The 17,500-nt window shown below is 37.3% G+C and overlaps 1 protein-coding gene across 3 annotated transcripts in view; it reads right to left on the minus strand.

The window, feature by feature from the left end:
- LOC137977522 (CAP-Gly domain-containing linker protein 1-like) overlaps window positions 1-17,500 on the minus strand; it is a 312,978-nt gene that overhangs the window by 237,822 nt on the left and 57,656 nt on the right. For all 3 annotated transcript variants that reach the window (XM_068824767.1, XM_068824768.1, XM_068824769.1), the window contains 2 exons: window positions 6,551-6,649; window positions 6,337-6,378 (listed from right to left, as the gene is read on the minus strand). In XM_068824767.1, coding sequence (XP_068680868.1) covers window positions 6,337-6,378; window positions 6,551-6,649 — 141 coding nt within the window. The remainder of the gene's footprint in view (window positions 1-6,336; window positions 6,379-6,550; window positions 6,650-17,500) is intronic.

Here is a 17,500-nt window from a genome sequence, read left to right on the forward strand (position 1 = left end):
ACAATAATTTATGCAAAATTTGGGGCGGCAAACAAAGCGTATTATGGGACAAGATGTTCAAAACCTGACTCGCCCCCGTAAATCCTGTCGAAGACGGAAGTAAGAGTGTAAAACTACAGCATCCCACATCAAATGCTAATCATCGAAGTGACTTGTGTCTTTCTTGCATCATTTCCATGTCCAACGCAAAAATAAACTAACATTTCATATCTGCTCGCCACATGTATGTGTTATTATGTCTGATCTTCTCAAATGTTCGAACTTTCGAGGTTTGTTTACATGAAAAGTCACGTGACACTACACTTGAAAGCCAGCACTCCGAAGGTCAAATGAGCATGTCTGTTGCTCTTTTTTCTTGAATTAATATTATCATCATCATCATCTTTAGAAAGAATTATCCTACTCAACATGATAAAAATTATGTGGTATCTTTATGAACTTTAGAAAGACCTTTGACACAGTGGACTATACATGTACATGTAATATATTGTTACACAAGTTGCACCAGCATGATATTTGAGGGTTAATAATAATATTGTTTTTCCGTCATATTTGTCAGGCAGAACACAATCAATACGAATTGGTCCTACTGTCTCGAGTAAGGAAAGAGTAGTGTGTGTTGTCCCTCAAGGTTCTATAATTGGTCCACTTCTTTTTTTTAATCTACAGTGTATGTTTAACATACACTGTAGATTTAAAAAAAGAAGTGGACCAATTATAGCTTAATGGTATGCATCATTCCTCCAAATTACAAAAGTTAGTGTCTCTGCTGAAGAGACAAACTTATAGCGAAGATATCACTGACGTCACTTGTTGTCATTAATGTGCCACCAAGAGCCTCATTGGCTGTTGAAACAAAGGGTCTTTTGTTCCTGTGGTTGGCACATTTGAATAGCAAAAATAATGTTTGTGAACGGATATCATCCCTATTACACTGTATGTGCAGATAAACATTTTGCCAAGATACCTGTGTAGGGCTAAAAATCGTGGGTGCGGCTTATATACGTGACAAATTTCTACTTGCTAAAGAAACTGTGGTGTTGCCTCAGTGGGAGAGTGAAACAGGAAAATTTGGTTTTACCAAACATGTTGATCAAGGTTGAATTACAAGTGTGAACGAGGCAAACATTTATTTAGTGAAACAAAGAAATGAATCAATAATCATGACATCCCCCCTTTTCTGGTGTTATTTTATTTTATTTTTTTTTTAATGTATACACCAACAATGAAATAGGAACAAACTACGCTAATAATGTTTAATGTCCTTGTTTTTCCTGGTTTGTAATTAACATGCAATTCGTATTTTTCAAGGCTCAACATCATTCGTTTTAAACGTGGAGCTGTGGTGATTAGCGGTTTGTTGAACAAATACTCAAGCGGCTTGTGATCAGTTTCAACTGTCATTGGTTTCCCATAAATAAATTGGTGATATACTTGGTATCCAAAATGGATTGCCAGAAGTTCCTTTTCAATCTGCTCATAGTTCCTTTCCGATGTACTGAGGGTTTTTGATGCATATGATATGGGTTGTCCCTCTGGTAAGAGACACGCACCAAGTCCATAAGACGATGAATCTACTGAAATGGTAACCGGTTTAGTCACATCATAATACTTGAGTACTTTATCCAAGACCAAGCTTTCCTTCATTTGATCAAATGCAGTATCATGCAAGTCCGTCCAGTGCCATTCAATTTCTTTCTTTAACAGTTCTCGCAATGGTTGAGTTTTTTTGGGTCAAGTTGGGAACTAATTTGCCGAGATAATTTACCATTCCCATGAAGCGTAAAAGATCTTTTTTATCCTTTGGAGTTCCATGTCTTTAATTGCTTAGATTTTTGAAGGGCAGGTTTCAATCCATCTTTACCAATAATGTCCCATATATGTAACTTCACTCGTATGTTTCCTTGATTTTTCTACATTTAATTTAAGGTTAGTATCCTTGGCTCTTTGTAATACTCGTGGCAAGCGTCGGTTGTGTTCGGCTTCGTCATTTCCCCATATTAAAATGTCTTCAACAATTGATTCTGCTCCTTCTATATCCTCGAACGATTGTGTCATTTTCCACTGAAATACGTCACTACTCAAGTTGATCCCAAACGGCACACCTGAACCTGTAGCGTCCATATGGTGTTGAATGTAGTTAGTTTGGAGCTCGGATCATCTAGTTTCACATGCCAAAATCCTGACGAGGCATCTAAGGAACTGAAAACTGTTGCTCCACTTAATTGAGTTGTGACCTCTTCCACCGTCTTCATGGGGTAATGTTCTCCAAGCACAACTTTATTCAAGTCTCTCGGGTCGAAACATACGTGAACTTTGAGTCAGTCTTTCAAAGCAAAGGGCACTTTGCGGGGTGGATGTATGACAGGCGTGACAGACTCATCAATTTTGATATGATAATGCCAATCAAAACACCCAAGGCCCTAAAACACATCATCATCAAATTCTTGCACGATTTTGTCTGCTTGTGCTGCTTGTGTGCAGTTCTTTCCTTTACTCTCATCATAGTCGTTTTGCTCTGTGTTTATTGTACATGTATAAACCCGTTTGATCAACTCCATTTCTAGACAAGTGTTCAGTCCTAGTACAGACACAGCTCCATTGTGTTCAATGATCTGAAATTCAACAGCGTGAAACTTCTCTTTAAACAAGACTTCCACTGTGTTCTTTCCAAGGGTTTTCATTTTATGATCCGAATAGGATAATAACTTTGTGGTTCACTTAATGGGTTTTCTGTACTCAACTGATTGTACAGTTTGGAGGATATTACGTTGCATTGTGCTGCTGTGTCCAACTTGAAAGTCAATTTCTTATCATTTATTTCCGTTTCGACATTCCATCTGTTTTTGTGTTTGTTGTATGTTGTCGACCGCACCCACAAAGAATCCTTGATTGTCTGACTCTTCTGATTCTTATGCAATGGCATTTATTCCACCATCCAAGCGTATGTTCTGCCTACACATTTTAGCAAAATGATTGAGCTTATTGCAATTGTGGCATGTCTTGCCAAAGGCAAAGCGTTTTCGTAGCACGTGCCTAAATCCACACTTTGAACAGTACCTCTTTTCCTTTGTCCTGCTGTTGTTTTCTGTCGGTATTGGTGGGTTTCTTGTAAACTGCACAGCTACATGCTCTTGTCCTCCCACGACGATGTTTTTCATTCGTGTCTGACACATGCTCACGCTTTGTCAAGTGCTACCGGTAAGTCCTCCTCTCTCAGTAATCTTGCTTTCACCTCTGCATTTTGGATTCCACAAATTATAAGGTCTTCAATGAGTGAATCGTGTAACTTGCCGAACTCGCACGACCTTGCTAACTTTTTTAATTCTGTTACATAAATATTGATACTTTCTTCTGGACCCTGATTCCTGGTGTTAACCCTTTAACTCCCAAGAGTGCCACTTATAGATTTTACTCTGTCTAACGCCATACGATTTTACTCGTCAATGGGGAACCCCTTGGGAGTGAAAGGGTTAAACACGTGTCTTTCAAACGTTACATTCTTCTTTGGTGTGTGTGGGCTTCTTCACCGGCTACAGTCAGCAAGGTCGAACGTTGAATTTCTTCCGATTTCTTGTCTCGTCTGGTAGCATTTAGATATAGTCGAAATTGCTGTACCCACCATCTCCAGTTCGGATATATTTCCGTCAAGGGATAGGGGTTTTGGAGGTTTTAGGCCGTCCATTTAGACTTCTGACACCATGCTATGTTTAACTCTCAACTCATGTCTAGATTCAACTGTCTTTATTTGACAAATCATTAGACTATTAACATGTACACAATTACAGTGGTTGCATTACCGAGTCACGCAATGAATCAATAATCATGACAAAGGACACACTGTATTGGTGTATTGGTCAGGACTTTATATCTTTTGATGGCTCCTAAAGGATCCGTTTATTGTTAAACTATGTACATGTAATAATACTAGCCAATACCTTCTGAAGTGGTTGCCTCGGTAAACCTTCCGCCAGTTAAACTTATCCTCTTCACCTGACTCCAGAGTCCCTCTATGGTGTTTGTGTGAAGGCACGTGTATGGATCTACAAAGTTCTCTGAATGATTTACCATCATGTGGGTGTAACCAAGGTGGTTCAGGCTGAAGTCTGGTGAAAACTAGTCTGAGATTATTGTGGTTCCAGGTTCTACAAACTGCTGTATCAGTCCTGTTACTAGGGTTTCTCTTGTTCTGTTCCGTACTCGAAAGGGGAGAGCCCCGCCACTGCCTCTCTCAAAGACCCACATGCTCCAGTTGTCCGTTGACAATAATATTTAGTTGCGTTTGTGGCCAAACATTGATTCGTCAATCTCTACAGTCTTTCTTCTCCCACCTAACTTGATGTTGCCATGCAGGATTTCAGAGACCATATGTCTCTGCTTATGTCTCTGCATTAAAGCTTGCAATTATTTTTATCCATCTCTGGCAGACAAGGCCAGTACCTTACGTGCTCTGATTTTCGGCTTGCTTGCATTTTACCTCTTTACAGCCGCCAACACAATACCCTTTGAAAATGCTTTGAGCACCTTTAGATGAAATTTTACGACGATGTTATATTTTCGGTTTACAATAGCCTTTCTTTTGTTGAAATGTATAAGTCCTGAACGGCCAAAATTTTTTGGCAACTAAAAATATAATACTTGCGCTGGCGACCAAATCTCAAAACTAAGGGGGCAGCTGGCCCCTAGGTTTTTACCTGGAAGTCGAGCACGGTGGAAACGCGAAATAAAGTAAATTAAGAAATAAACAGTACATGAAACAAAACTGCTCATTTGGAAGTCTGTAGAAAGGCTGTTCCTTTCAATTGATAACAAACTGTGCTATTTGCGATTGAAATTTCAATGTAAAAGCACCATTCTATAAATGAAACACAAAAGCAGAAGAATGCAGGAAAATACCATAAATTAGATAAAGGATAAAGAAAATTGGAAAGGACAACATTGGCTTATATAAGATTCTTTAATAGTCTCCACAGCAATCCGTACATTTTAAGCTTGAATGGTTTTCGGAGTCAATTAATATTTGGCATCCACGGTGCTCGCAAATAGGCTTTCTCCCTTTTAATGTGAGATTCACCATTCCTAGTGAACGGCAAAATTTACTTGATATTATCTCTCCTTTTTTTAAATTTGAAATAAATAATATTTGGATTCAACGTCTAAACAAGTACATCACCTCTTTCCATATACACATGTACACAAAATAACATTATAAACAGTCGCAAATAGTTTGTGATGGCTTCAGTGCAACACTTTTTGCAACTGTGTTTGCGATTCTTTTTTCCATAGGCATGATTGCTTTACCCAATTTAAGATTGTGACATCGTAAAAAAAGGCAGCGAAAAGAAAAGGAGAACCAGGTTTTTGCGTAGTGTCCAACTTCTTCTTCTGTTGGAGTTGTTGCAAAGAAGAAGGCAGAGAGGAATTGTGAAGAGACATCACTGAGTCTGGGTCCGATACATTTTCGAGCAGCAGAAACAGGTGCAGCACAGCTAGTATCAAATTCTAGAGCAGGAACTCGCTCTTGATGAACGAGAATTTTACTACAGGTATATTTGGCAGGATATTCCCTTATGATATTCATTCAGCTCACACTGTTTTGAGGGGTATCCTCATTGCCGCAATCGCACTGGGACACCATTTTCATTATTTCGACTTGCTTCTAATTTGTCAAAACGTATCACATGGACAAAAATTATCATCGATTGATTACAAACAATGAGAAACAGTTTACAACTTTGTTTCTACACCGTTGTTCCCTCCCTTTTGCATTGCTACTCATCACAAACAACACAAATTTTCTCTCTTGCATCTTGTTTGAGATCACAAGCAATAGGTTGGGAATAAATGCAAATGGTATTTCCATTTACACAAATTGTTTGCAATCAAGCCATCGGAAGGTGTTTGTGATTGTGATGTGCATATGGAAACTAGGCTTTAACAGCAACCAAGAAGTTCTGCAGGACTTCACACGCGATTAATCATTCGTAACGAGGCACAGGCAAACTGTAATCCACATTGGTTTCTTTTTCAGTTTTTGTTTTTCAACCTATCATTTTCTAAGGGCGTTAATTCCATGCTCACACTTCCTGTTTTTGTTAAATCCATTATCTCTTTAAATTTGCCTTATTCATACAAAATTATTTTTATTTTTGTTTTCGTCCAGAACTCCACTTCTTTACAATATTTACTAGCCCCAATGGCTAGTTGGCTACCATTAGTCTCGAGCCCTGACAACAGATTTGCATTGTGTGTCGAAACACCTCGCATTTATGAAAGAATTAGCTTCCAAGATTTTGATTCAAGCACAGAGATAGAGCAGAGTAATTTCATGCTTACCTGGCTATGGTTCGCCCTCAATTGAGCTAGTTCTTCTTCTGCCTGCATCAAAAGAAAACTTGGTTGACAAAATGAAGTAAAAATCTTGATTATAATCATAACTGTCAATAATTATTACTACTGATGACGATACACGTAGCATTCCTTGTTAATTTCATTGATTTACTGGGTAGCGGTATTTTCATCACATCGCAAAAAAAACGTTTTGGCCAACCTTTGCAACTTGACTTGTAGCACTTGCAACTTCTGCTTGTTCAAACTCTCTCTCAGCCAGCAGAGACTGTATTTGTTTTTCTCTTTCCTCCAATGCTTCCTATACAGGCAAGAGGGTTACTGTCAGAAAATTCATTTAACAGGAGTTTTCTTTTTAAAAAATCAAAACTCCAGGCAATTTGGACACAAAATAATTAAACACATACCTCCTAAAAACAACAAAAAAACAAACAACACAAAGATGCAAGCAAGATAACAGATATTGGCCCTTGTGCCAACCTACATGTACGTATAAAATATTAAGAAGCTGTTATTATTTGTTTTAAATAATACTCATTTGCCCACTCAGATACAACCAGTCACGCCAGTCATAACCAGTCCTAACCTGAACAAAAACTTATGGATCTCACCTCATTTGATATTTTTGGTATAAAGTTGAAAATTGATACCAGTATATATGTAATTGACCCTCGTGGTCAGAAGATTTTTGCTGGAAATTAACTTGTTCTGGTCTTAGACAGTCCTTGAACATTGTAAAGCCATGTTAAAGTAATATGTTCTATTTGCCCTGTGTGTTATCCCTGTGTTCTGGGATCTGTCAGCTCCTTTTGACATATTATTTAAAATCATTCTCCTCTTTTCAATACAAAATTAAAAAAATTCCCAGTTCATGGCTGCAGAAGGGTGCATTTATGTCTAAATAGGAGAGTTTAGACACATGTTTAGATTCTCTTTGGGCATAAGATTCTTCCTATTATTATTCTACGATAGTTCTGAATATAAGATACTCTGGCAACTTCTCTGTTTGTTCTGATTATACAATTCTCCCGATTCTCCTACTGCTATGATTATTGTACCGATTACAACCATTGTTATTCTCCAATTCTTCTGATTGTACAATATTATTGCACCTGAGCAATCACAGCCCATAATAATGGACACAATGCAAAAGACCACAGTACATATATAACTAGATGCTCTATGAGCGTACACTGGATTGCCTGTGGTACGTGTTACTCAAAAACAGAAGGAACTGAGTTAGACTGATTTAGTACTAAACCCAGAAAGGTTGAAGGAAATAAAAGGGAATCGAAAAACATTGGTTTCTAGGCTGACATGCTGATCATTTTCAAGTTCCCTCACAACTTCTTTACACCACAAGTTTAAGCATGCACTCCGAGTGTCCGACAGCTTTGCAATATGAAAGTTCACTGAAGTTAATCCCTGTCCGGTGGCGTTAGTATCTGGATGGGTGACCTAAAAAAATATACCACTTTGTAACAGATGGATAGGACCCAAAATTCTATTTTAATGCTTACAAATGCAAACTAATTAACCCATTGGCATCCAAACCAACTGTAACGGGTCGCGTGCAACAACCCCTGAATTACCCAAACCGGCCGTAACCGGCCATAAACATGGCGGCTTGATCTAAGGCCTCTACCCACTCCCCCTTACAAAAACTATATGTTTTGTTGTTATGGAGATTTAGTAGGATAATTGACAAATCATTTGTCCTCTTGTGAGCATATTTTGACGGCTTATAAGAGACTCAACAAGGTTTGGCTTTTTGTCCTTCAATTGCGCGATCAGATTACGCGACAACAATGGCTGATGCGTTAGGTAACACATCGAATGATGGGGATATCGCTACTCTTTTTAAGGATTCGGAGGATAAAGGAAGCTTTTATGGTTTTCCTGTAAGAAGAGGGGATACTACTGATAGCAATTTTGATTCAGATGGCTTTAAAAGTGGCGAAGAAGACGGTGGCAACCGAGGCGCAAACGATGACACCGATGCTGAAGAAGCTCGCTGAAAATGACCAGCTCAATAATATTCAAGTTCCAAATTTCATGACAGCTACCGGCATTGATTTTGTTTTAGATAACTGTAACAAATTAGATAGTTTTCTTAGTTTTCATAGGAGATGATCTAGACGTTGGTATGCCCGTCAAAAGCTCTTGAATACCCGCGAGCGCATTGTCCGTTTTCATGAAGTAAGCCGCGCAAAAAGGCCTTCACAGGTATTAACATAATCACGGGCATTGATAAGCTCCAGAATTAAGCTTTACATTGGTCAACCGATGAATTTTTTAGTGTTTAATTTAAAGCAATTCTCGCCTTCAACATACCTTGGAAGATCAGTATCTTCAACAAATTATGTCAAATCGATCGTGCCTTTATATCCTGCAAATATGTGAATACCTCAAGCAATTTTCGCTGTTGTTTTTCTTGTGATGTTGTAACTTATCATCAGTGAGAGTCTTGGAAGTGCTCAGAGCACTTTTCTAAACAATGCGACCTTGTTTGTTCTCTCACGAAACATGGTAGTTATCGATTAACTTAATTAATTTTGCGGTTTTGTGTATTGCAAAAAGCAGAAAACTCGTAGTGAAATCTGTTTCAGCTGCACATTTGGTGTATGATTTTTGCGCTTATACCTGCAAGAAAACAAGGTGATTGGCATAAACTTAAAACAATTTTTATCCATTGAGTGATTGGACTCAACTGTAAACTGCACATGGCATATTTTGAGTTGTAATAATTATATATTTTTTCAAGCGCTTTGTTAGTTAAGGATAAACAACTTTCTTGACAGCTTAACGCGCGCTGCTTCAAAAAGTCTCCCTCTACATTTTCATTTGATCCTCAGGACGTATTTTCAATCACTTTTTTGAACTATTTTTACATCATGTGGAAGTTCACAGTTTCTTCTTCCATTGAACTTAATTCTAAAACTCAATCTCTTGTGTACATTTACTGTGCATAAATTATGGTTTTACGTCACGCCAGATAATCACATAACCGTCACAAGCGGCAACCCCAGATGTCAATGGGTGAAGGTACAGATTTTGTTAGCTTGCTTTATGCAAAACTAATATTGATGCAAAAGTAAATAAATATTGATACACAGTTTTTAGAAAGAGCAGAAGGAAGAATTCAGGACGGTCGATAAATAATAAAATATTTTGCCATCAGCAACAAAATTTACAACATGTAAACAACATTTATTTTGAACCACGAATAAAAAAAGTTACATCAGCAAAAAACACTTTGGGAGATTTTTGCTAAGTTTAATTTTGTTATGGTACTTTTGGTTGCACAAGTAAATCGCAAAATTGGTGTGTTTACTCACGAAACAGTGAAGCATCTGTGTGAAATGATGGCAAGATACCAGGTTTTTGTTTTTGTTAGTTTTCTCTTTCTTTCAAGTGTTATAAAGTTTGACAAGAAATGTGTGAATTCAACACAAAGATCACAATCGCCCAACTCTTGAGGTTGACCAGTGTTTCTGCAAAGTCAACACTTTACTCTCCAAGACGAGGTTATTTATCAACAAGTAATTCCATCGTTTTGGAAATGGCAGCTACTTTATTATTCATCAGCATCACAATTTTTTGCTGATTGTGGGGCTCATTTTGTTGAAACTCAAGCATGCTTCCAACAGACCTGTTTACTTTTGTGAACCCTTCCTATTTCAATTGCGTGCGTGCAAACAAAACACACAATCCATGTCACACAGCATATGCAATTAAATAAATTTCTGATAGTTCACATCAAACCCTATTCGAAAGAACCTTGACCGTAAATAATAAAACACAAAAGAGACAACAAGCTTTCATTCAAATAATTCGTTACTGTCACATTTCCAATCTTTTTTACCTTGGCAGAGTCATAGTTAATGCATGGAGATGGTTATGAAACTGGACACGTTCCTTTGTTTCATGTTTTTGTTCGTATTTTTGGCCTTGACCCTGCACAAAACACACCTTTCTTCGAGAAGATAACCAATCAAATCCTTCAATTAAATTATATGCAACTAATTTTTGAACCCGTGTGAAGCGAAAACAAAAGGTTGTGCAGGGTCACAGTCAATTCAACATCGATTGCAACAACATTGTTCTCGCTTTTGAAAGTCCCAAGGTTGCATAACCAGTCCCTCGATTAACTATGGCAGAGTTGAGTACAAAATAGATGTAAATTTCCAGACAACTTAGATGCGACGTCAGTAAACACTGTGATGCATATTCAAGGCGTTCGATTCCTTCAATGTTTGTTAAATCCATAAAAAATTGCCATTTGATTTTGGTGTTGTATATAATACCAAGTTCATAAAATATTAGAAACAAAGCTCACTTGATATCCAATGGCGAAAAATGAAATTGTTGTGGAAGACCATGACTTGTCGCTTTAAAGATTCCAGATATTTATTTTTTGCCAGCTGTCTTGTTCATCCAATTGACATTACATTCATGAGCTCCATGAGGGTATATTTGTTTAAAGATCTACTAAAACACCATTGAAATTAATTAAATGTTCTCCTGTGTGCCCCAGAGAAATCGGTAAAAGTAAAGAATCCGATCCCACCAACGCTTCGGGCAACACAAAGGCCGACGCATCGCCCGAGACTTTATCTTTATCAGCTATTTATATATATTATTACAGGGCTTCTGATAGGGTGCGAAAAAAATTGGACAGGCGGGACTTTCAAGTCTCATTATGCGGCAAGAAAGGTTTATTATGCAGCAATCAATCAAGAACATATTTGAGCACAAGGGAACCACACACTGAGCTGGACATAGACTTTTCAAAACTTGGTGGCTCCTAAACGAGCCGTTTTTTTTTTTTTGAGTTGACAAAGCCCTCTAGGAATAGAAGACATCTTCCAACACCATCAGCAACAGCCTCTTCACGATGTGAAGTCGTTTCACAAACGGCAACAGATCGCCCAGCTGCCTTCGGCACTCCTGCTCGATCCTTTCCACTGAAAGTTTCGGGTCTCCCAGCCTCTCCAGGGTGCTTTGGTACGACACTTCGTTGACAATTCGCAGCTCTACTATGCTGAGGAAGTCTCTAACTGTCATCTACTCAGATCAATTCACTCCGTACATAACACTCAACCAGCTAGGATATATCCATGTATCAGTAAATCATTCCAAGAACTTTGTTGACCCCAACAGTGGTGCACACACCATTACCATCAAAGGCGTTTGGGCTTTGGTCAAGAAGAAGTTGAAGTGGATGTGTTGTACCCTGTATGAATACATACCCAACTACTTGGATGAGGTCACCTGGTTTCCGAACTTCAGAAAAGACCGAGCATTCGAGCTGAAAGACATTGCTGAAAAGTTTCCACTGTAGCAAAATTGCAATTACAAACCACACATTAAAAAGTCAATGATCAATAGAGTTTAAACTTCCCAATCTTTTTTAATGAACGAAAAATAAACATGTCGGTCGACTTGCAAATTAACTCCCCGCTTTGGTATCCGACCCTTGCCAAAACATTGAGAAGACCTAGGTACTAGGGTTTCATTTTAAAAATGGCGGCTATTTGCCTATCACGTTTTCGTTGTTCCTTATGAAGTTCTTCTTGCTTCCAACTGAAAGAAATAACAAAATTCTAAAGAGTAAGTATTTCGACCAACGTGTCTGTAGTGTGTCGACCCCCGTGTCGATAGTGTGTCGACCAAGCGTCGGTAGTGTGTCGGCCAATGCATCAGTAGTGTGTTGGTGGTGTGTTGGCTGACACGTTGGCCAATGCGTTGGTGGGTTCAGATTCTTTACTTTTATCTGTTTTACCAAGAAATCTACACATTACCCCAGCCCCCTCAAACCTAACAAAATACGCACAGAAGACTCTCTGCACAAAGACACCACTAAGCAAGGGAGTGACAAGCAAGACTTTTCATGACACGAAAAAAAATAATAAAATGGAGAAATGAAACGCGGATTCCAACTGGGTTTGGTAACCCAGTAATAAATAGTCTGCAAAAAACTACCGGTGACTGCAAATTGCTCTGACGAACGATTTCCAGCATGTCATGCATGTCTTGCAGTTGCACTAAGCAAATGTTTATTGAACACACTAAGAAAGGACTGAAGATGTTGTTTGCGCTTCATAATAATAATTATTATTCCTCTTCTTGTTAGTCTAATCTGATGCCAGGTCAAACCATTGTTTCGCTTTACGTTTGCACCACAAAGTTCCGTAAAAGCCAGGAGTTAACAGAAAAAGACAAAAAAAACGATACTTTTTATATATAACTCCGAATCAAATTCTCATCGAAAGATTAATGACAATTGATCGTAAAAACACGAACATTTCTGCATCCTCTGACTTTTATGAACGAATGGAAAGGTCATGTTTTGCCAAAAGGAAGAAATTGATCACATGCCAGGCAACCATAAAGGTGCATGTGATCACCTTGTGTCAACTGAATAAACTACGGGAAAGAATGTTAATCGTTCGTCGTTTTCAGAGTAAAACAACATACTTTTTAGCCAAGAAACTTCCATCTTTTGTTTTTTACAGTAATTTTGTTGTAATGTTAACCTGAATATTTACATTTCATCTGTCGGTCAGGACGCCTTCTTTGTCGGGTTCCTGAGAAACTTATCTATTTTGACTTCAGGGTGAACTATTTACACAATCGCGATGTTGAGCGGCCATGTAATTGAAAATCTGAACATCGAATTATCGCAAATCACAATGCTGACAAGCACAAAAGCAGAAAAAATGGTTAATAAATATGAAGTTTGTTACTATCTGAATGTTTTTGTGTTAGAGTAAAGGGATATATTGCAAATGATGTAATTTCATGACACTCAAAATTTGCAAAAAGCGTGAGTTTCATGTATAAAATCTTCACACTAGTAAGTCGTAGCAATAAATTGGATTAACCAGGAAGAAATATTGTTGCCTTCCCAAATAAACTTCATTTCAGACTACAGTGACAAAATTATTTGTCAGAGAAATAAAATTCCGGTCTCCTTGTGTATCACATTTCAACGCAGGTATGCAAATTTGTTAACTCATTTTCACCACGTCCTGATTCCTGCGAAATTTTTCTTCTTTCAAACATTAACAAAACTATTATTTCTCGTCAAGTGTTGCATCTTTTATGTTCAAATAACCCCTAAAAATAAAGATTTTTTAACGGTATATATTTTTTCAGGAATTTTTAGCCATTGTTAAAATCTTTCTATATTTGTTAGCAATTCATCCTTTTTTCAATGGTTTGTCAAAAGGCCAAGTGGATGTTGTGCATAATTGGGCAATTTTTCACAAAATGTTCCTGAATCGTCAAGTATCACCACAGGAGACAAGAACATCATTCTAAAAGCTTATTCTATGAAAAAAGTAGGTTCTGGAGATAATTTTGAGAGTGGAAATCAAGTTCACGGCAGACGGGAAATACAAACTCACGACGCCATATGATATATTTAATTAAGTTAACACAACAGAAACACGCTAACCTCATTTTGACACGAAAATGCTTTACTATTGCCATGAAAACTATCCACTTGAGCTCGCATATTACACAACACGATGAATTCATAAAGGCCACCTTTTCCAGCGAAATATTTTTTTTTAACAAACAACATATTTGCTATTAGAGGCAAAAACCCCTTGCCATTTCATTACGTGCGTGAAGACAAGAAACTCCATCGTGTCAAATTACCATACGCAATTGCAACAAAATAAATTTCAGGATCAAACCCTTTCCATGAAGAACCTTTTCCTTGAATAATGAAGCACAAAATAGATGACAAGCTTTCTTTCAAATAATCTTGGCTGTCACATTTCCAATTAGTTTTTTACCTGAAGACTGTGCAGAGTTGAGTACAAAATAAATGCAAATTGACAGACCACAGAGATGCAACTTCAGTAAACAATGTGATGCATTCAAGGCGTTGACGTTTCCTTTTAAACCCATACAGAATTGGCCATTTGGTTTCAGTCTTGTACAGTGACACTCAGAGATATGCGTATACTTACATGTATACGCACATACGCGAATCTTCACGCACGTCTGATTTTCCTATGTTATTCAGTACCATAAATTTCCTTTGTGTTGCATTGTTGAGTAAAACAAACAACTTTTGGATCTGAACAAAGCCACGAGCTGATAACAGAAAATTTACATACTGCAAAAGCTATCATGTTTATCACCAATTTATTGGATAACAAGCAAACGTAATTCAATGTTTATGAATCAAAAGGGAAACAAAAATTTGTCTTAAGTTTGGCATTCAAATACGTGTATCGTTTGACCCTTCAAGCAAAAAGGGGCTTATGGATTTCATTGAAAATCGTGAATTTTTTTCACAGTCCCGGTGCGTGAATTTCAATTTTCACGCCGTGAATACGCCATAATCACTCTACGATAAGAAACTTTCACTCTTGGCATGAAACTATTCATGCCGTGAATGATCGGTGAAAACTTTGATGGCGTGAAATTAAGGGTAAAAGTAATATTCACGGTGTGAAAAGATAAATCAACAATTCATTTCCATTTTACCTTTCCGTTGAATTAAAAACTTTTTATGAAGAGAAGCAACCAACTCATAAATGGGAAACAATTTCTTTCATATTGTATCATTTGATACTGCTGGTTTTAAACTGATAGCAAATTAAAGTAGAACAGAATGCCCAAACAACGATCTATCAAAATATGCATACGACTCAAATCAAGAGGAAGTCGTGACAGGTAATGCAACACCTTTCAAATAAGAGTAGAACTTCCGCCGTATTCAGCGAGGTAAACTTAAGCATTTTCCGAGAATTGCATGTTTATTGATGGTGTGACTTTGGATATTATTAATTTCTCTCTCTGAACCTGAACTGTATGTTTATCGATGAAATAAACATCCGTGCGTTGGTTCGTATTCCGAACGTGACAGCTGTTTGTGAAAGTGCGTCTTCATCATGTAGTTTGTAGTTGTGTACTATTTCAGTGCTGTCAAGCTACATGTATTCTTTATTATAACAATAAGCAAAACAGTAACTAAGCTAATGAGGCAGAGGCGTATATCAGTATATGCGAATATGCATATGGTTATGCCCACATACGCGTATAGATATACGCGTATTGTGCCCATATTTTGGTTAACGTATTTCTGAGTGGTTTGTTTGGCTAACACCACAGTTAGCCAAACAACATTAGAAACAAAGCTCATTTGATGATATCTGACAGTAAAAGATGCAATTGTTATCAAAGACCATAACTCGTCGGTTTGAAGATTCCAGATATTTATTTTTCACCGCCTGTCTTGTTTATCCGATTGACTTTCCATTATTGAGCTCCATAAGGGTATATTTTGTTTAAAGATCCACTAAAATGCTATTCGCATTATAATAACTTTATTCTACTGTGACCACTGGATAAATTCTATGCATAAGTAAGTACCCCCTCAAATTTACCAAACATACATGTATGCACAGAATACTCTACACACCATGACACTACTTAGCAGGGGAGGGACAGGAAAGACTTTTCATGACACGGAAAAAAGTAATAAAAAAATGGAGAAATGAAATGCAGATTCCGAATGAGTTTGGCAACCCAGTAACAAAAACTACATTATTACTTGTTCTAAAAGAGTCGTACGCGAGGTTTAGCAGCTACCTTCACCACTCATGAACTAAATTATTGTCACTCCAGTGTACATTTCTGATTCATATTTTTTTACGATTTCAAAAGCATCTTGAGATAAAATCCTTCAATCGGAGGACACAGAGAATCTGAGAATGATTTCTAAAGTATCTTGACGTAAAATTGTAGAATTGGAAGAATTGCAGAATCGGGGGATAATTTCTAAAGCATCTCAAGGTACAATCGTATATTCAGAAGAATCAGACAATGATTTCAAAAGCATCTAAAGGATACTTTAATCGTAAAATAGGTCAACACCAATCAGATAATAGTACCCGAAATCGGTGTACACAATTCTACGATTTAGCAATAATTAAGGGCTGTGGCTTTAATCTGGATGAAGTTAGATCCTGTGGGTGAGTATGGAGCTGACGACAGTTGTAGGTGACTGACATTTACACATCTTAAGCAGAAGTCATGTTCACTGTCTAGTGAGAATGTATACTCAGTTGATCGTACAAAATAATATTATTGTTTGAGGCAAAGAACTCCTTTTGGCAGAAACCTGTCTTTACTGGTGGATGCAAGGCTCTCAATAGTCCACCCGCTAATGGCCAAAATTCTTCACTTTATGATAAAAGCATGAAATGTGGCCATATAATTAAATTTTAAGGATTTTAAATAACCAACTTGTTTTAACATTGGGCAATTCTTTCTCTCGCCTATATACAAGTATGCTCGCAATTTTTTTCTTTTCTTTTATTTTTTCGCTAGACACTGAGTTTATTTGTTAAACCAAAGTGCTTGGATTTCCTGAACTGAACTTAATTGAGTGGTTACCTTTTAATACATGTATCATCATGTTTGTTTATTATTAATTATAGATTAATGTTATCCACTTTTGCTTGAAAAGTTTTTATTAATTTGTATTTCCTGCGGTAGGTTTTTATTTTCAAGGGCAACAAATTAAAGAAAAGGAACTTTATTTCCGCGTCAAGTCATTCTAGCACTGGAGCACTAATTGGGCGCCTGGTATTTTTTACAGGCACAGGTCACTGGTCACTGGTCATCGTTTTACCAATACAGAATCTTAAACATGCATAAAGCCTAACCTTAGTTAATTAGGCCTAAACAAAAGTTTTTAGGCCTAAGGTTAGCTTTTATGAATGTTGCGGATACTTTCTGTATTGGTTAAACAATGACCTGTGACCTGTAAAAAATACCAGCCGCTAATCGGGGACACTGTAAACGGAAATTAACAATTAACTCAAATCAAGTGGATGTTGTTTTCTTTAAGGGGTTATGTCATGTCATTTTAGGGTGTTTAGGGGAAATCTGTAGTTCATCACGAGTAAAAAAAAGTCGAAAATAGTAATGTGGAATGCCTTTCCCAATAAAATTATTGCTGCATCACAAAAAGATGATTTGGAACAAAAGCAAACTTTATCCAGGAGATTGGCCAAAAACTACACTTTTTTCAAGATTACCCAAAATGTAATCCGTGTAAATCTTGTCCACTTGTACCGGTATTATACATGGTCCTCTTTCCTTTTGCTGTATTTCTTTTACG

Source organism: Montipora foliosa, chromosome 11 (assembly GCF_036669935.1).
Source record: "Montipora foliosa isolate CH-2021 chromosome 11, ASM3666993v2, whole genome shotgun sequence".
Classification (NCBI taxonomy): Eukaryota; Metazoa; Cnidaria; class Anthozoa; order Scleractinia; family Acroporidae; genus Montipora; species Montipora foliosa.